Source organism: Tetranychus urticae, chromosome 2 (assembly GCF_039701765.1).
Source record: "Tetranychus urticae isolate SD_2017Ah chromosome 2, NJAU_TeUrti_SD_1.0, whole genome shotgun sequence".
In the NCBI taxonomy this organism is placed as follows: Eukaryota; Metazoa; Arthropoda; class Arachnida; order Trombidiformes; family Tetranychidae; genus Tetranychus; species Tetranychus urticae.
This window is the reverse complement of record NC_142959.1, coordinates 21,670,630-21,691,635: the sequence shown is the minus strand read 5'-3', so window position 1 is coordinate 21,691,635 and position 21,006 is coordinate 21,670,630. Positions and strand designations below refer to the sequence as shown.

The following is a 21,006-nucleotide window of genomic DNA, read 5'->3' as shown; positions in this document are numbered from 1 at the left end:
GTGCTGATATGAAATTCTTTTTTGTAACTAAGAGTCGTGACTAAGTATGCAGTTTTCAATCACTCGAGGTGCTCAAATCTAGTACATTCAGACACAAATGCGAAGAATGAAATGAATGAATTTGTTTTGAAAAATTTTGACTTCTTAATAATGATTTTCTCATTGTATTCACACTTTTTGCAAAATTGATTTGCACGCCATCTGCGTATTGCAGAACTACGATCGTAGTATCAGATGAAAGATAAAAGACTTAATTTTTACATGAATAAAAAATGGCTGATTAAATCATTTGTGGCCTTAAATTTGCATTTCGTCAAATCGTCAGGAAAATATTTTTTGAAGTACATCAATCGATTCTTTTTCGTCTAATTATTCTTATTACAAAAGATTGGAGATAATAATATGAGGCAAAGTTTTGAATAGACTTAGCAGAAATTAGTTCAAGTTAGAAATTAATTGATTTAAATTTTCTGTCGTTAGCTGTAACTAATCTGCAAAATGGAGTTGTCCATGAAGACAAGAACTTCTATTGCGATTTTGTGGAAATTCGTTCTGATATGGATGGATATGATGAATATGGTCTTAAGACTATACAGTTTTTGCCAAAGCATGGCTTGGAGCGGAATCCTGATGAAACGTGAAATTTTATCATAACGATGAATTTCATTACGAATTATTAGTTTGTGTATTTTATTCATGTTGCATAACGAATTGATCATGACTTCAGATCTTTGACTTTATGACTTTATTACTGAACGAAATCACCACCCAAACCATAACACTTTTCCTTTTATATGATTGAATTGTCATGAAATGAAATTGATATGAAATGTCTGTTGAATTTCTTCCAATTATACCTAATTCTTCAATTACAGTTCCATTGCAACTGTTTTGATCGTTTTGGTTAATGAATGCATCCTCCCTTGTGGTAAGTCGTTTACCACCAGCAGAAAACCTTGGAATTCTACTCATCGTCTGAAAAAAAGAGAGGTATACAAAAAATATGTTGTTAAATGTATGACGTTGTAACATTCAAGATGTGACTCCTTACCTTGTATTTTGTTAACGAAAAAGAACAAAGAAATGAAAAACCTAATTTGTAAACTTAGAATAACAATATTCAAATGAAGAAAAACTGTGGTCAGTTTTGGTCCCAGGCGAGGAATATATAATGAGTATATTTAAGCGTCACTCTACGAGGACTCTTCCACTCTCTCCTCATTGGGCAGTGACCTTAACACTGTATTGCCCTTTATAAGGCCTTGTTAAGAGGTTTATGATGATCCTTTTGCTTGTATAAAACTTCCTACAAGTTTAAGAAATAAGACTTTTCCTTTAAAACCTCTTAAGTTCATCACATTTAATAGATCCAGATGGTTTCGTCATGTAATTCGTGGTTTTTAGACCTATGAGACTTTTGAGCTTCAATTTGATTATCGTGTAACTTATAAACTCGCTCTTTGACCGCTTTTTAAGCTAAATTGTTTACACTATAACGAATTGTAGATCGGGAAACTCAAAATGGCTTAGAAAATTCTATAGCCAAAAATGCGAAACGACTGTTTCGTCCATGAATCACTCTCTAAATCTTAGCAACAGAATTGAAAATTCCATGATCAGACAGGTTGTCACTCATTATTTTCTACAAATCCAAGCGAAATCCCTCATAATTTTATTTTGCAAAGTTCACAGCATTTAAGCCCACGAAGCACTCGTGACAGACTGATGCCACTCTCTCATTTGACCTTACAAATTAAGGTTTGACCTTATTTCGACCTCGAATGTCGATTGGAAAGATTTCCGCAAAATGTCTATTAATGATCTTGACCTTGAAATATGACAATAGAGTATTCGCGAAATTTTCATAAAATTTTTTCCAGGCTCAAGGGCACTCAGAGTCCGAGTAATGGACATTTTGCAACAGGAAAAATAGCTGAAACGCCCTGTAGTTTGGTATGCGCCACAAGTTCAGATTTACTGTACTTTCATGATTAACAATGGTTCAATCTTTTTCTCGTTAATTTCAACTTTTCTATTCTTTTTTGTCAATTCAGTTTCTAGGAGAGTTCATTTCTCTCTTGGGTCTCAACATTTTGATGCTTTAGCTTGAGAGTCTTCAGACGTGGTCAGAGTTAACAAGGATTGACACCATCATCAACAATATGCTTCATAATGACTGAACATGAATCTCAACATGAACACGTAAATCTCATCTTATTCAAGTTAGTTGAGGTTTTCCCTTTTTATTTACCTTAACTTTTTGTTTGACTTGGATTTCAACTTGAAACTGGTCAAGACTAATAATAATGTTTAAAAGTTAATATGAAAACTAGGATTCATTTCTGGTTTAGGAATGGTTCCAATGATGAATCCAATGATGGTAATCATAATGCTCTATCTTTTACCATTTTTAAGTCAATATTGAGTTGACTTTTCTTCTTCTTCATCTCTCTTCTTTATATGCCTTTTTTACTCCCTTTTCATCATCTTTCACTTTGAGTTGAAGCTCTTTTTTTATACTTCTGCTTTACTTCATGGTAACAACCAAAAAATATATTCAGCTTCAATATTACAATATACAATCTTGTAATCTCATGTTATCATGAATAAGGTTGCCTGTTATTATATTAACATTTGAATATTACATTATTATTTCAACATTAACATAGAGATACAAACAAACAGAAGTAAAGTTGTGTGTGTGATAAACTGAAAAAAAGTAGAAGAGGGAAAAGTTTAAGCTTGAAGATATTAAAAAAAATGATTTGGTTGGTATTATTTGAAATTGTTAATATATTTTTCAAGAAGTATTAAGACATTTATTATTAAGATTATCGGCTTTGCCTTTTGACTTTACCATTAAATTTTTCAAGTGTTGGGGCTAACATGGTGAAAAATGATGGAAAGATTTAAATGTTATTAGCTGAATTGCTACATTTACAGTGTATATGTGAGCTTGCTGTTATAGCTTAATAATGAACCCTTTTGTTTGAGCCATTACAATTGGTTGGAAAGCTTGATCACTTGTTATGCTTTTTTAACCTCCGGTTTAGCATACATTGTCAATCTATTGATTTTTCGTTAATTGTGTAAGAGCAGCAGCCATAAAGACAATCTGTAAATCAGTGTAAGTGAGTTTAAATTGAGTTGAACACAAAGATGAGGCAAGGTAACCAAATCACTCAAGTGTTTCCATTGCTTTTGTTTTCCGTCCTACTTTATGTCCATGCTACGTGTTGATTATTTGGATCCTTTTTCTGAGTAATCATGATTCCAAATTGATGAAATGTCTCTTAGGGAGAATATAAAGGAAAAGAAATAGAATCAGAGGTGAAAACGCATTCATTGGCTGTCCTTTTGATCTCTTTGTTTCTTTGCATCAATTGTAGCCTTTTTGTTTCAGCTTTTTTTGTATTCACCAGATTTGTCCACGTAAATGAAGCTTTTTAACAATAGTTAATTTTTAGATACTTGCTCTTAATTCTGTTTTATCAATGGCATACAATTCATCACTGATTTATAAGCATTTTCCAGTTTACCAGAGCCATTCCGATGGTACACATAATGTTATCCAATATTCGTATGAACTATTTTCTCTAGTCTTTCCTTTTATCTCCACCAATCCGATCGACTTTGAATGTCGATAATTTAAAACCTTAAATGGAAAAATAGAAAAGAAGAATATAATTAGTAAATTGATTACAATAGAATTATTAACAATATAAAATAATGATAAACAGCAGCAGGTGAAAAGCGTGTTATATTACCGTTACCGATGATGGCGCGTTTGGTGAAAGAAGATACTGTTGACATAATTGACTTGAGTCACAATTTACTACTTAATTTAGCTTATAGTTTTGGTAGAAAATCTCTTGAAATTAAATTTGTATTAGTCCAAGAAATTGTCTAGTTTGATTAGATCAATTAGTTAGCTATCATGAGCTGATATAAAACATGAGAATCAAACGAAGGAAAACTTAAAAATAAGCTGATAGATGTCACTCTAGTCTAGCAGCTGATTGAGACGAAGTGAATGAGGAAAAATCATACAATCATTTTTAGAGTTTCAGAGCTGAACTAAGAACAGATGAATTCAGAACAGTTCAGGTCTTCCTTTTTTCCACCATCTACCTGTCAAAACATATCTATTTATATACATCTCTTTTCATTCTTTTATTTTCTCATTTTTTAGACTACAAGACCTACAATTGTCTGTGTGTTCAGCATGGTTTGGATTACAGTTATCAAAAATATAAGCAAAGTGCAACCATCGGATTAACTGATTTTAATGAAATTTTCTGTGTTTTATAGCTCATTTTTTATCAATCAAACCGTGATTTTACCTCTCTCTTTCTCGATGTTTCCTTATTTTATATCATCATCAATTCTATTGAAATTACTTTCTCTTTGTCAAAAAAGTGAAAGTCAATGTTGATGTTCTTGTTCTTATCATTTCTGTTGATACGCTCACAGTTATTCACAGTCTTCTTACCTCCATCTCTCAAGTCACCATCAATTCTATTGTCGTTAAAAACTATTGAAAAATCACCAAGTTTGACATCATTCTGATTGCTTCTTACATGGATACCATATTTTGTAAAGATCTCTTGCTACAATTGATCATAAATAGTTATTTAAGTGTGAGGCCTGAAGAAGGTATTAAATGAAACATATTAGTTATCCGATTTGCTTTCATTTCCTTCTTCTCTTAACCATTCAGCCAAAGGCCTTTAAAACGGCTTATCTTTCAAGGCAACATGAAACACCATGGAACCCTGGTATTGGTCGGGTCTTTGGCATGTTTTCTTGTTTTAAGTGAATCTTTACCCTACAGTGAAGATGAAGTTGATCGGTCTTCAACCTCTTACTCCTCATCAGCTTCATCAACACCACCAAGAATGCCAAATCATGTGATGGTATCACCTTTAACAGTGGCCAATAATAAATCTTTTGTTCCAAATAGTAATAATAATAATATTGATAGTAATTCTCGGAATGTGACTGCTATCGGTTCATTAGCTGATGCACCATCATTACCATCATCTTTATCACCCTCACCTTCACCATTATCTCCATCATCCTCACCATCATCTAGTAGTTTTAGTAGTTTTTTGCAAAGTAACAGAAATTTACCATCAAACACAAATATCAATAATGTTAGCAATGTGACAATTCCATCTTACATGCTTTCAAGAGCTTTAAACATTTCATCTCCAAGTGAAGGTAAGATTCATCAACAGAAATATATTGTTGGAAACTATTTTCTCATGTTCGTTATAGTCTCTCTGACTGAGTGAAAATTCTTTATTGTATATTTCAAGATTTTGCGTTAACGATTTGTTTGCTTTCTTTCTCTTTTTTCCCCTTTTTACATGTTCTTTTTGTCTCTGTTCATCCATCAATACTGTGCTCACCGTTCTTATCCATGCCCATGTGATTATTTCTCCTTGTCTTCTCATGGTCAACATTGTCTTTATCATCATGTCTGCAAACTATGTTTCTGTGATTTTCTTCCCCATCAACTTGTGCGCTGACCATCATGAACACTTTCGTTGACATTACAACTTCTGTCATCAGGTCTGATGAATGCTCAAGTGTTTCCTAATGCTCAAGTTCTTAAGGAAACACTGAATGATACTGCAATACTTAGGTGTAAAATTAATGTAAATACTCCTCTAAAAAATGTTATTTGGGAGAAGTTAATAACCTCCAAAACTAATAATTATGATAATAGTGATACCAATAATAGCAATAATGATGACAAGAAGGCATTACAAAGTGAATTCTGGGAACCCATAATTTACGATGATCGAAGATTTCTTGGTACAAATAATAATAACAATGGCAAAGGACCTAAAGCCAGCAATAATTCATCTTCTGGTGATGATTTAGACCGATTTAGCTTAACAATTAGATCTCTACGGAAAAGTGACAATGGAACCTATGTATGCAGAGGATTTAGTGAGAAATCAAATGAAACGTTTTCCCGTTTAGATTTATTTGTCATTGAACCAGCTAAATTGGATATACTTGCCATTGAACCAATTAATCCTAGAAGTGTTAACATTTCATGGTTATTACGTAGTAATGGTAACACCCAGGTTCACAGGATATACCTTGAAGTGAGAAACATCACTGAATCTGGTGACTCTGAATGGGTTGAAATTGATGGAAACATTGCGCCCAATCGAACCGGATCTTATACCGTTTTCCGGTTAATACCAGCTTATTCTTATGAGTTTCGTTTAGCTGCTTTCAATGATGCCGGCCAATCAGATTGGGTTACATCTAATGTAACTATGCCACCGGATGTTCCATCGCCGGTTACCCAGCTTCATGTGCTTTCTCGAACCAATGAAACCATTTGGATTGGATGGAGGAAACCTCCTGAAGACAATGGAGCCGATATCATTGAATACATTCTTGAATTAAGTGATGCCGAGGATCGTTTATTGTATAACAAGTCATTCCAAATCAATCGTGAAACTGGAGGAAGTGGATCAAGGTTGATGTTCATGTTTGTCGGTTTGGTTCCTGCCACCAATTACACCGTTAGGGTTAGAGCTTGTTCATCTCTTGGTTGTGGCAAATGGTCAGATCCCAAGTTTCAAGTGTCTACTTTGGATGGAATTGCTGAAGCACCAGAAAATGTTGTTCTTCGCTGTTATTATGATTTCCAGAGATCATCTAATCGAGTAAACATCACCTGGGATCCACCTTCCAGATCAAGAGGAACAATTGTTGGTTATAATGTATCACTAGAGGGTCATTCATCCTACCGTAACAGTGAAAATCAAATGGAAATGGACAATTTCAAGAAAATTTATCCCATTGAAAGCAATGAAACAAGCTTAAGTTTGGATGTTAAACCCAATACCAATTATACAGTTAGATTATGTACTCTTAACAAAGCTGGATGCGGTGAATTGAGTGTCATCACTAAAAGTACAATGTGCTATTCATTACCAACAGTTCCATCAAGTATTCCTGGTGCTGGTTCCCTGTTATCCTTAGCTGATCCAGATGATCCATTTTGTCGACAGTTAAAGTTGAAAATTCCACGCATTTCTGAAAGAAATGGACACATTAAATGTTTTAAAATAGTGATAATCAAATTGCCAAAGAACACCGAAACCAATCTGGTCTTACCTCCTACACCTTCCAATGTAAATATAACTTCCTACAGTTACGTCCATTCACCAGCATTTGACGCCCTTCAAAGTAATGATTCATCGGTTGTCGGTGCATACATTGCTGATGAATTGTCAGCAGATAATTTGCCTGATGAGATAATTATTGGTGATGGTGAACATTCAACCTGTGAAGATGGTCGAATACCAAGGCGAATCGATCCCGGATATATAATGACAACACCGAGTGACATTTACAACAACCGTAACAATCTTGTTAACACCGTTAATCCTAGCAACAGTATACACATTAATATTCACACTGATAATCCTAGCAACGACAATAATTTAAACTTTAGTAATAATGGCAATTTAAATTATGGACCTCATTATTCAACAATTAGTTTAACTTCATTGGATAAATTGATTGCTGATGGACCATTGGATTCATCAACCAATTATACCGGTTTCATTGAGGTTCGAGTCTTGGGACCCAACAATGTTTACATTACCAAACAAAGCGATTACTTTGATCCAATAACAACCGGCACTTTTGACCCAAGAATAGGTTCTCTCTCTCCTTTATCACCCATCTTTGCCTCTCTCAGTGATTCAGCAGCAGCTATATTATTTGGTATTGTTTGTGGCCTTGCTTTGGTTCTTTTTTCAGTCCTTTCTGTGATCTGTTTCTTGCGAACAAAAGTCGACGACTCTCTCAGTGACACGGGTGACGATGAACGCCTTGGCCTTACTGCATTACTTCGACGAACTGTTGTGGGTACAAAAAATGGACACATTATTTCCAATGGTGTCATTGGTTCAATAAATGGACATAAATGGATTGGCCAACCTATTCCAATACAAAACTTGCCCAATGTATTTATTGAGCGACATGCCAATTCTGACCTTTTATTTCAAGCAGAGTTTGAGGCATTACCTGAAAATTTTGCTGATCGAACCTCAATTGACTCCAATTTACCTGAAAATGTTGCCAAAAATCGTTATCCTGATATCAAATGTTACGATCAGACGCGAGTAAAGTTAACACCAATCGATAATCAACCCGGTTCAGATTATATAAACGCCAATTTTGTTGAAGGCTATAAAGGAAGAAAGGTTTACATTTGTGCCCAAGGACCCATTGAGAGGACAATAACTGATTTTTGGAGAATGATTTATGAACAAAAAGTCAGCGTTATTGTAATGTTGACCGGAATCGAGGAACATGGTAAAATCAAGTGTTCCCAGTATTGGTCCGATTCGGGTTGTAAAGAGATTGATAAACTGTACACCGTTACCCTGACAAGTTGCACCAAATATTCCGATTTTATAATCCGTCGTTTCATTTTAACCAAATGTGATGAATCAGCTGATGAAGAGGAAGTTCCCAGAGATGTTTTACAATTTCATTTCCTTCTTTGGAAAGATTTTCTCGCCCCTGAACAACCTTCATGGTTATTGAGGTTTATTAAGCGTGTCAATGAACACTATTGTCCCGACAAGGGACCTCTATTGGTTCATTGTTCAGCTGGTGTTGGACGTACGGGTACATTTATTGCCATTGATTCGTTAATTCCTGAAATAACTTGCGGAACCTCAATCAACATTTACGAGTGTGTCTCTCAATTACGTTACCAGCGCAACTTTTTAGTTCAATCATTTAAACAATATATTTTTGTCTATCGCGCTCTCATGGAGTTTGCCCAATTTGGCGATACCGAGATTGAAATTTGCCATCTTAAAGATCATTATCGTCAATTAAAGGAGCAAAAATTTGAAGGTAACATCAACGGAGTTATGGCTGAATTTGATGTAAGTAATCACTGCTCAATACCAATAACATTAGAAACACTATCAATAATAGTTTATAAATTATTAGCAAAAATATCATTAAAATTAAGACATTATTTGTATCCTTTTGCTTTTAAAGTGTCTCACGCAATCGTTGTGTAGACTCGCCCTTTATGTTTAAACTCATGTTACCAGTTTCCTTTTATTTGTAAAATATAACAGTATCATCATCACCATCGCCATCATTATCATCCTAACGAGTAAAGAATGTCTTCATGTCAACCCTTGTAAGACATTTTTTTCCCTACGAAAGCAAATTCAACCTCACAATACAAGACGTATTATTAATGATCTAACTTTTTGTTTACTTTTTTCCATCATTTTAAGCTTCTTCTTCTTCTTTTTTCCAATATTTTTCTTCTCGTTTTTTTTCAATTGTTAACAAAAATTTAAATATTATCTGGAAGAAGGAAAATGATTGCTTCCGAAAAGCGTAACAAGCATCTCAAACTAACCCTAACAATCTTAATAATAAATTAAGGATTGGCCAAGCTTCTTACTCTACTTCATTAATGGAATGTATATTATTAAGTTCATGTTCCTTATTCATTCTACTTGAACTTTTTAAACAATTTATTGCATTATATACATCATTAGTTAGTCAATGACAGCAATTTTTCTCTTTCTTCTATTGAACAGGTAACAAACTCATTCACCATTTATATTCAACCTTTTCTCATTTACCATCATTTTCCTATTTTACGATCAAAACTTTGATATATCAAGAGAGAGTAAAAAAAGAGATGAGAACAAGGGAAAACTTATTAACCATTATTGTATTATTTTTTCACTATTAGTTGTATCGTTTACATTAGTTTATCTTTTGCATTCAGCATCCTTTTCATTCCCTGCAATGTGAAGAAAAAAATGCAACAAAATCATCTTTATTTCATGTTTTTCATTACATTTTTTATCTTTCATTTTGAGTTAACAAAAAAAGCTAATTGAAGATGAAGAAAAATGAAACAAATTTTCCTGCTGACATTTTTTTCTCTCCATTTTGCAGCTAAAATTTAATGATAAAACTGTACATAGGAATACAATGGCTGTATTTCAGTGATTATCATCTTTTCTGCTTCTCCTCTTTTTTTGTTTTCCGAGTAAACTTGAAATTCACTTTTTGATCTTTCACAATTTTCACTCTTCGAAACCCTTTTCTTTTCATCTTTTCATATTCTGCTCCATTATTCGATTTTAAATCGTTTACATGAAAGCCAAAAGAGTATGAAGAGTAAAAGTGATGTTAACTTGAATATGTGTGAGTTGAAAAAGTGTGATCGATTGAGTTGCTTTCAAATTTATTTTCTTTTCTCCAATTGATATTAACAAAACAGAATAAAATTCATAAAAAATAATAAAATAAAGGATAAAATTGAACTCGTCTTCAAGTGATGAACAATTTTTATTTTCCTTTTGCTCTTCATCCTTTTTCCTTGTTCTTTCATTGAACAAAAAAATCTTCTTTTTACAATGTATCTATTGGAATTGAAACTTGTATCATCATTCATGCTCGCTGTGAACTGCAAAAATTGGTCTTGTAATTTCAATTTTGGGTGAAAATTGCATTTTCTTCTTCTCTTTCCATTTCAATTTCAACATTATCAACATCTCATCCTATCATCATCGCCATTCTCATCTGTCTCTTGTTTATACCTTGCTTATGTCATTGTATTCACATATAGTTAAAAAGGAAAAGTGAAGACGAAAAAAGAAGAAGAAGATGAAGAAAAAGAAGCAAAAATAAGATCGATTGTATAAATTGTGACTGATTATTCCAGGGTATTTCAATTGCTATAGTAATGTTTCAGTATTTGACTTTGACGACTTGAAAAGCTCTTTCTTCCTTCTCTTTATCTAGTTCATTCAATGCCTCAAGTAATATGAAACGTTTTTGTTCCCTTTGCTTTCCATTTTACTTGTTATTACAATTACAGGCTATAACATCATCTTTAATATTGCTTATTACATATTGTTGTTGCTTTTCATCCAACTAAATGCAAATTTCAAACAACGACAAACATTTTCATGTTGAATCAGAACAAAATTTTGCATTTTGATTGAATTTCATCCCTTTTTTTCTTGCACTTCTTTCCATTATTACACTCTTTACCCTTTCACCCTCAACCAATCAAACCAATTTTACTCATCATTTCCTTTGCATCCACTTTTTCCTCAATGTTGATTACCATCATTTCACCTGCTGATTGATTAAAATTAATTGACTTGAGCAACAGCGAAAAAAATGTGAAACAGAAGCTCCGAAAATAGAATCAATTCTTGACAAATTTACCTTCCATTCGCCATGTTGATCAAATTTATTGATTTTACCACATTCGAACACGTTAAACATGAAATCTTGACCATTCTTGCTGAGTCCAAAAGCTTAGTTCAATGTTGTTCAGTAATTTCAACATTGACTTGCAAAAAAGCAAGAGTCAAAATTTTCTTCACTCACCTCAGCAGGAATCAAATTTAATTATTTGACCAATCGAAGTCATTTCAACCTTTTTTTCGCTCATAAACTCACAAACCCTTGATAACCTGAAGGCATCTCAACTTGCTTTTTGCTTTACTTTTCTCTACTTCTCATCATCTCTCCATGAATCTAGTCTTTTTTATTGCTAATCAGCTTCCACTGTTGATTGAGAATTTATTGAACTCACATTTTCTCACAACCAACTAATTACCAGTTTAACGTTACTCTACCAAATGACAATCAAATTGCTTTGAAACTTACATGACAAACAAAGTAAACACTTGTCAGTTAATTACAATCAATTTTCATCTTAATTATTCAAACCAAGTAGCTCATTGTTTCTCTTTTCAATGAAAACTAGTTTTCTCTCTCAGCATTTTGTTAATCAAATCATCCTAATTGATTACCCTGTTGATTTCATGTTTTCTTCATTCCATGTAAATTGGTCATTATCAAAATGTTAACTTGTTCATTACTAAAGTCAATTACAATATCAATTTGACATTATTGAACATGAAAAAATAGCAAGACAAAAAAAGAGACAAAATCAATTCTCAGCTGATGGTTCCAAGTGAATCTTAATCTCTTCTTTCACCCAATCACATTAACCTATTGATTTATTTAATAGTTTCCTCCCGTTGATAACTAATGATCTTGGTTGAAACATTCCTATCATGATGATGAAAAGATTTTTTACTCTTTTCTCTTTTCACCGAAAAAAAGTCGAAAGTAAAAAGTTAACAATTTATGTTGTTTATTCATGATAATTTAGCACTCTCATCATCACCATCATTTGAAGTTCACTCGACACAATCAATCTTCGACTTTTTTTCCCCAATAAATGAAAAATACGAAAAAGAAAATGTTCAGAATTGTTCTTTCCATTGACATTAATAATGATAATAATAATAACAATCTTTGTTGACGACTTGACATGAGTCTAAATACAGTAATCTTATTATTGGAATTGATTTTTTTTTCTTGAGCTTTTTGTTCATTGTCTTGTTCAATGCTTAATATCATTACTCTGTTGGACTTTTTTGCTTCTTTGTTCATTGTGCAAATGATTCATGAAAATGAGATAAAAAATATTTTCTTTTAATAATACAATGAATAAGAAAAGTAATCATATTTTATCAATAATTTCATATCAACTATCATCCACTGGCCATTCTAACTGTAAAATGATTAATTTATCATCAATTTTTTTCTTACCTTTTACCATGGAATCATAATTGTTCCAGTCCAAGGTTAATAATCTTGAAATATTAATGAACTCAGATAATCTGTACATTGCTTCATGTTATTAATTTTAATCAGATTTCCTTCAATCTAATTTTCCTCTTTTTTCTCCAACCAAAAGATGAAAGATGAGATTCATGAGATTCCTAATGATGAAACCAATTAGCGTATTGATACTTGGTTGCTAAAAATATTATTATTCTTGATAAATTATCATGAAATTGTGCTTCTTCATTTCTCAATTTCCACATGAACTTTCTTTCCTATTCTACATCATCAATCTGAACCATTATCATTTCAATCAGTTTAGTCTTGAAAGTAAAAACAATATTGACTCAATCACTGCAAGAAGAAAAAAGTTTGTTTACTTCTTTAATCAAGAAAATAAGGTGAAGAGAGAAAAAAAATGATTCTGAAAGGTCTGAATTTCCATCTTGAACTGTTCTGACCATGCAGTTTGCTATCATGGAATGGTGCTCAATGAAAGAATTAAAGGAAAAAGCAAGCATCTGGTGCTGATGTTGAGGAAAATCATGATAAAGAGGAGAACCATGGAAGAAGAACAACAGAAAACAAGAAATGGAATGAAAAATTTGCTGACATTTTCTGCTGCCAATGTTGTTTCTCTTGTTCCTCTTCCTCTCCATCTTCCTACTTTTCTCATCCTTTCCATTTCTTTCAACATCTTTTTTACCCTTCACCACCGCTCTTGTGGTCATCTTGACCTATCTCAATTCAGTCAAAATCTATTCTTAAATTGAACCATTTTTTTCTTCATTTTCATCTTTTTCATTTCCTTTCTTTTAAAACTAAACCATGTTGCTTGAAAATCGCTCTGATTAAACAAGAAACATTTGAAAGGATCGATCCTTCATCTTCATCTTCCATTACCCATTTCTCCATCCTTACCTCTTTCCATCTTCTCTCAGTCAATCTTTTCTTCCATTTCCTCTTTTGTCCCTCCAATCATCCAAATTTCATTCTCTCCTCACTTTTTTTGCTCCATGTATACATAACCTCTTCATCCTTCATCATCATCATTTTCGTTGATTCATTCAATCTTCCATTGATCATTTTCCCGATATTTTCCAGTTTATACATTATTAACCATATTGTGAAGGTTCATCTCTTTGTTGTTGTCGTCTCTTTATTATGTATTATATCAATTTCCGAATTTTATTTATCAAAAACACTTTACATGTTAGGAGAAGAAAAAAAATCATCATGTAAGTTCTTGTTGATGTCAACTCCTTTCTTTTTCTTCCAACCTAATATGATGATAATGTTTGTCTTATCATCTTTCTCCTTGAAATTGCTTTTCACCTGAAAAAAGAATCATTTTTTTCTTCAGCATCCTTTCCCCATGAAAACCATTTCTCACAATGATTCCTGGTATTGTACAACACAATGAAAACAGAGATGAAAAAAAGTGACAATCAAGTTATCATCATATTTACTTGATCATCCCTATGATTCGGTTAAGGATGTGTATTAATAATAACATTGGCAAACCATTTTTTACTCTTCCTTAACATTGAAAATGCTGATTGTTGAACCAAGAAATGATTTTCTTTCATTTTCATTAAACATTCTTAAACTTGCTATTTGCATCAATGAGACAATTTTTGTTCTCACGATCATCATCATTATCATTTAATGTATTTTACCTTTTATTTACCTTATTATCACTATTTAATGATTACTTGTTTGCATTCCGATAATTTGCTCATTTTGCCCTTTCCAAATCAAAATCAGTTTCTTTCAAAGAAACCTTTTTGTCTCAACTTGTCCAATGCAATCTGATAAAAAAAGCTTCATTAATGTTTCAAAAGTCATCATTATTCATGGAGCATTGAAAAATCATTAAAGTCTAATTGCAATAATTTCAAGTTGAGGTGAAAAAAAAGATTGACTTCAATTGACTTTCAGTTGAAATGCATAATTGCAAATGTGAAGTTTTTTCACAATTTATTTCATGGTTAATTTCAATGAATTTGAATGGAAATTGAATCTCTTTTGTTTTTCATGATTTAATCATCACATGAATAGAATTGAAATTTTTACGTGAAATTTTTCATTCGATTATTATCTCTCTTTTGGCTCATTTGTCTTTGACCAGTTTTGGGTTGAAATGAAGTTAATAATTTTTCTCTTCACCTGATAATTTTTTTATTTTTATTTCCATTTTTCATTTTTCATTTCCTTTCTTTCCTGTTTCTTCCTCTTCTTCCAATGCTATTCATCTGAATACAAATGATAATTGAAATATAAACAATAGTGAAACCCTTTCACAAATCATTAATTATATTTAACTCTCGTTTTCCTAGAAACCTTTTCACCTCCAAAAGTGAACAAAAAATTCCAATATTCATTTATTATCATTTTAACATCAATTCATATTCCACCATGAAATACTAACCAAGTTTAGTCAAAAAATTTCCCTTTTAACCCTTCTTTTTAACTCAAGGCTTTTTATCATTCCGTTAATGTAGACATTATTAATCATCAATTTACCTTTTATCCATAATAATTGCAATGTTGTTACCATCAGACAATCATGAAATTTTCAATCAAAAGGTAAATCTTGAAGTTTCTTTCTTTCTTTCTTCATGGATATTTAAATGAAATTCAATATTCAAAATTCATTGAAATAAAACAATTATCGAATCGCTTGTTTGCCAGAATCAAACAGTTGACAGTTTTGTTGATGAATGAAAAAGGCAAAGATTCAATGTTAACTTATGCAAATAGATTTGCGGAAAAAATGTAACCATGCAAAACATTCTGATGATCATGATGTTGATAATGACTCTAATCTTTCCTTCTCTCATTCAGTTATTCATGTCCTTCAAATGTATTCATACCTAGCAAGCTGTTGATAAATATGACGAGTAAAAGTCTGAGATGTCATTTCTATTCCAGAAGCAGCAAAAAGCTGTAACTGGAGAGACACATTTATAGCAGAATGAACAGAAAAAAAAACAGTAAAAGAAGAAAGTGAAATGTGATGTTTCTCCGTCAAAATGGATGAGAATAAGAAGTTACTATTCACTTGGTTGCATAAAATGCATAACAATGATTAATACATGGTTTATGATGATTTTCATGATGACATTCTCATCATCATCATGGCCATCATTACTGATGAATTGACCATGAATAGTTGTGCTTTCCAGTCCAAAAGAGATTCAAGATGAATGATCTTTTTCTCATCTTCCAATGACCTCAGTCTTTACATTTTTAGCTCATAATGAAACTCATTATTTGTCCAACTACACTTTGATAATACCAATAATGAGTATCATTAAAACAACATGTTTGTTTAATAGTCTTAGTCGCTTGTTGGATACAAATTTTGCTCAACATATTACAATCAACTTGCGATGAAAAATAATGATTGCCTTTATAATGCAAATTAATCCAATTAATTGATTCCATTTTTGGCAAAAAAAGTTGAACAACCCAACTTAATCTGATGGATTAAAGGCTTTAATTTTCATGTTTTACTTTTACTTTTGTTGCTTGACTCGAAAATTTGATGAAAATTTGATTATTCATTACTCGATGTTGAGTTACTGTAAATCGTAACAGTTGCAATTGAATTGAATCGGTAATAAACTTTATTGCTCTCAATGTTGCTCTATTAATATTTAATCAACCTGAAAATGTGTAGCTAAAAGGTCTTAAAGTTTCAAGATTTACTATTCTTGTTGCAACCTTTTAGTCTACTTTTGGTTGCTTTCTTGTTTCTAGGAATCATTATCAAAATGAAAACTGTTGAAATTGTGTTATTTATCATGAACGTTGACCATTTTGACTGTTGAAAAATTGAAACTTTACCAGGGAATGGAAAAAGGGAAATATGAAATTCTCAAAGTTACAGACTATTAAACTTTGCCTTTAAATTGTTGATAAAAGTGAAATTAATCAGCCAGAACAGGAGAAATAATTAAATTGAACAAACAGTTGAAAGAAGCTGTAAAAGATGATCAATATGGAACTAGATTTTGAAGGATAAAAACAAGAAAGGTTCATCAATCAAGTTGAAACAATTGAACCTTTGATGAGTGAAAAATTTGATAAGCTTGAAATTGCTGCAATTAATCAGAATCGTTTAATCTCATTTCATCTTGCAATTGGTATGATTTTTAATAGGATTTACCATTGAATCGGATTTACTTTCACTTTATATTGTTGCAATTGAATTAGATTATTGGAAAGATTATTAAAAAAGAAAGTAACTTTATTTTCAAACTTTATATTTGTTTTGTGTTTCTTGTTCACTCACAAAAATCTCGAGAACTAAGTACTTGTTTATTTGTAGCATTTCTCGATTTTTATTGTTATTGTTTTGCGGTTATCTCAACAGTAACAGTTCTCATCATGTGTTATCATGTTGATGATATTTTACACAAAAAATTGAGGTAATGGGCAAGATATAATATGAAGAAGAAGAGAAAAGAAAACAAGGAAAAGAAGAAAAATTTTGGTTCCTCATCTTTTATTGTATTTTTTATTTTCCTTTTTTTCTCTCTTCTCAATCTTTTCCCTCCCAATGTTAGTCAATGTTGATAATGTTCATTTTTATATCATTTCTTGAGTTTACTTGTTCGTTAGGCTCATCAATTTCTTCATGGTTACAACCACCAGAATTTATCTTTTTTTGTGTCTGAACGTGTAAAGGATACAACAATTGTACCAAATGTGTTGAGACTTTTAATGGAAAGGCTGAGTTTATGATGATCATCATAATAAAGATCTATCATCATAATCAGACTTTTCTTTGTTTTTCTTTTGTTCTTTTCCATGATTAACGTTGAGATTAAAATGAGAAAGCTTTCTTTTCCCATCTTGATCATCATTAATTCAAATTGAACTTTCACTCGACCATTTTTCTTGAGTTGATTTACATTCGACTTAAGACTTGGTCAGAGTTGTACATATTGCTTTACTGTTGATACTTGAATCGCTGTTGACTTTAATTTGACAACAGAGAATTGGTTAAATTGATTTTCTTTGCTCTTTTGTACTTCACTTTAAAATTTAATTTAACATTTAAATGTTCAATTCTAATCTTGTTTTCAATTCATTTTTGATTTCTCCTCTTTACAGAGATTAAACGAGGTAATTGAAGATACTAAATCATGTTGTGTTGGCCTAATGGATATGAATATGAGCAAAAATCGCTATGATTTTATTATTCCTTGTAAGTTTCCTCATCGTGTTACCGTTAATTTGGAAAACTCTAATTATCTCCTTTTAATCAACTAATAATGTCTTCTTTTGTTTCTTCCCAATAGATGATATTAATAGAGTTATTTTACCGCCTTCACCCACCAAGGAAAATTCATCTTATATTAATGCATCTTTTGTTCAGGTAAATTACATTACTTCATTAATTGTACACTTTTGGCAACAATTGATTTCTAATTGTTTTCCTTTTCTACTTTTCAGGGTTATGATCGTTGCCTGTCATTCATCGTTACTCAAGATCCCTTAGAAAGTACAGTTTTGGACTTTTGGAGAATGATTTTGGAGCAAAATGTTAAAATTTTGGTTATGCTGTCCGAGTTGGGCGATGGACAGAGTAAATGCTTCTGTTATTGGCCCAAAGGCGAACAAATTCACGATTATGTTAAAATAATTCCAGAAAGTGAAGAGGAATTGGATAATTATATGATAAGAAGATTTAGTGTTGTCAATATTAAGGTGTGTTCAGCCTTCACCAGGAAACATTCAATCTTCAGGATTATCCTGTTAATTAGCACCAAACAGTAGCATTGGCATAAATCAACACCAATTGACAGTAGCTTTTCGAAATCTTGTGTTAGCTTCTTCATTACCAACAATTTGTGTCCTTTTGTTTTTGATTTTTTGTCAATTCTTCAAGTTTGGATTGAAAAAGCGGATTAATGTTTACAAGTTCAACGTTAGGTTATTTTGTTTAACTTGTAACAAGTAAAAGGTGAAAATGGGGGAAATTGAGTTTAGCATGAAAGGGTGAAGAAGAAACCTGATAATTAAGATGAGAAAAGGACAGAAAAATAGAATCAATTGGTGCAGAAAAAGAAAAATTCAACCAAGTTAAATGAATGAAAAAAGCGACTTACTTGAAATGTAACTGATTAAAATGGTTAAATGAAATTAGTTGCAGGTTTGGTGTTGAAAATCACGTAATTGCAGCTTTTCTTAAATCAATTTAACTTGAAAATTGAACTTACCTCAACTCAATTACAATTGTAAAGCCAAAATTTAAAACAAAAAGACAACCTTTCAACTTGATAATTTCACGTTTTTTGTCGCTTTTCACTGAAAGCTTTTTTTAAAATAACATTTATTGCCGCTACTGTTGGTGTTGACTTATGTTGACTGTTAATTCAATTATTCACTTAAAATAATCGATTGTAACAATTATATTTATATTTGTTTCTTGTTTCTCTTTTAACTCGACAGAGCAATGATTCGGTCAAATTAACTCAATATCATTTCATGTTATGGCGAAGTGGAGTCGTTCCTGAAGCTACTTTACCAATCCTTAAACTAATTGAGGTTGCCCTTTCCAGTAATTCCTCGTCAACCTCACCGATTGTGATTCATTGTAGCGGCGGTGGCGATCGGTCAAGCCTTTTTGTTACCCTTTCATCATTAACCCAACAGATACGAACTGATGGACGTGTTGATATTTTTCAAACGGCTCGATATACTCGATCTCAAAGGCCTTGTATGCTTCAAACAATTGTACGTTCAATTTAAGCATGAATTTAAAAGTAAACCAGGAATCTCTCAATTAACCAACACTATATCCTGTTGAATGGAACCAATCAATTTGAATTGTCAAACATTCTTCCATCTTCAATCGCAGCTTTTCACTCTTCCAATCACTTGAAGCAAAATATGATTTAAAGCTTTATAGCATGAACTTCATGAAAAAGCGCACAACGCTGATGGAAATTGAGAGATAACTGAAAATTACCTTTTTATTCATAATTATATGTTTATTAAGAAATTGTTTCAATTGATGACTTTACTAATTGCTTTTTCCCATTTTTACTTGTCTTTTTCAGGCACAATATGATTTTATCTATCGAAGTCTGATAGATTTTATTGATTCACATAATTTATGTGATAATATGAGTGACACTCAATTGTGACATTCCTGTAAAAGATATAAATACGACTCAACTTTTTTTGTAATTAACTTTTTAAATGGTGAATCGTAAGCCGACCATAATGAAAGCACAAGCAAAAGCAATTTTGGCACAAAGGAAATGCATTTTTTCATTGAATGTCAATCGGATAATAAAACAAGTCAATTTCAATAAACTGGTTGCTGCAATTTGACTATCCAATGAAACCAAGCACAACTACACTTGGATGGTTAAAAAAGGATTGACTGACCTTACTGAATTGAAGCCAGACGATGTCAATTTTAATTTAACAAGCATCAAGCCATTGTAAAATAAAAACAAATCCAAAAAAGGATGGCGAACAGGATGATAGTTGCCGTTGATTGTTGCAATTTGTACAATATAATATGCTCAAAATGTAATTGCACAAGGAAAATAATCGAAATGTCTTTTTTTTAACATTCATTATACTATTCCTACAGAAAAGGCAACAATGCGACTATTCTTTCCCTTTCTTGATTCACTAGTTATCATTCCTTAAATTCACTTACCAGTTATTGATTAGTCTTTACTGGTTCAGTCATAATTTGATACTAAATCAGCAACTTTACCCACAGTTACCAGTTTTGTTTATAATCAATAGTTGCAATTGTTAAAACAAGAGTGAGAAATTAACCTTTTTTTGTTCAATTCCTTTTCTATGTTGAAACTTTGAACTCATTCTCTATCTCTAACCATTTTTGACCATTTCTTATCTCAATTTAATCATGAATTTGAGGGTTTTTTGGAGAAAAACTGAAACAAATTGATTATATTTATATAACATTATACATATACAACATATATATTTGTACAGGCCAATGTGCAATTTTTAGAGTCAACCAATCCAATTTTGTGCCAATTGACAGCAGTTTTAATGAGGTAAAGAAATGGTTAATAAGTTGCTGATTATTGAGCTTCAATTGAAGCTGAAATTTCCACAAAAATTGCTTCCCATCTTCATCTTCTTCCACTCCATCTTTCCTACTCAATTTTATCTAGACTGAAATCAATTGAAGAGATTCCAAATAAAAAGAAACAATTTTGATCAAATGTAAATTCAATTTTTGTCTTTTTTTAATTTCATCTTTCAAGCAAATCCATTTACATTAGTAAAGCAAATCGGCTATTTGTATCAACT

At 31.8% G+C, this 21,006-nt stretch overlaps 1 protein-coding gene across 1 annotated transcript; it reads left to right on the top strand.

Annotated features, from left to right (window-relative positions):
* The first annotated feature begins 4,036 nt into the window (after positions 1-4,036).
* Ptp69D (Protein tyrosine phosphatase 69D) lies at positions 4,037-20,924 on the top strand. The gene is made up of 8 exons (XM_089267874.1): positions 4,037-4,656; positions 4,721-5,223; positions 5,578-8,942; positions 17,812-17,905; positions 18,000-18,076; positions 18,154-18,408; positions 19,153-19,437; positions 19,764-20,924. The coding sequence occupies exons 2-8, from the start codon at positions 4,758-4,760 to the stop codon at positions 19,848-19,850; spliced, it is 4,629 nt and encodes a 1,542-aa protein (XP_089124000.1). The 5' UTR covers positions 4,037-4,656; positions 4,721-4,757; the 3' UTR covers positions 19,851-20,924.
* The last annotated feature ends 82 nt before the right edge of the window (positions 20,925-21,006 follow it).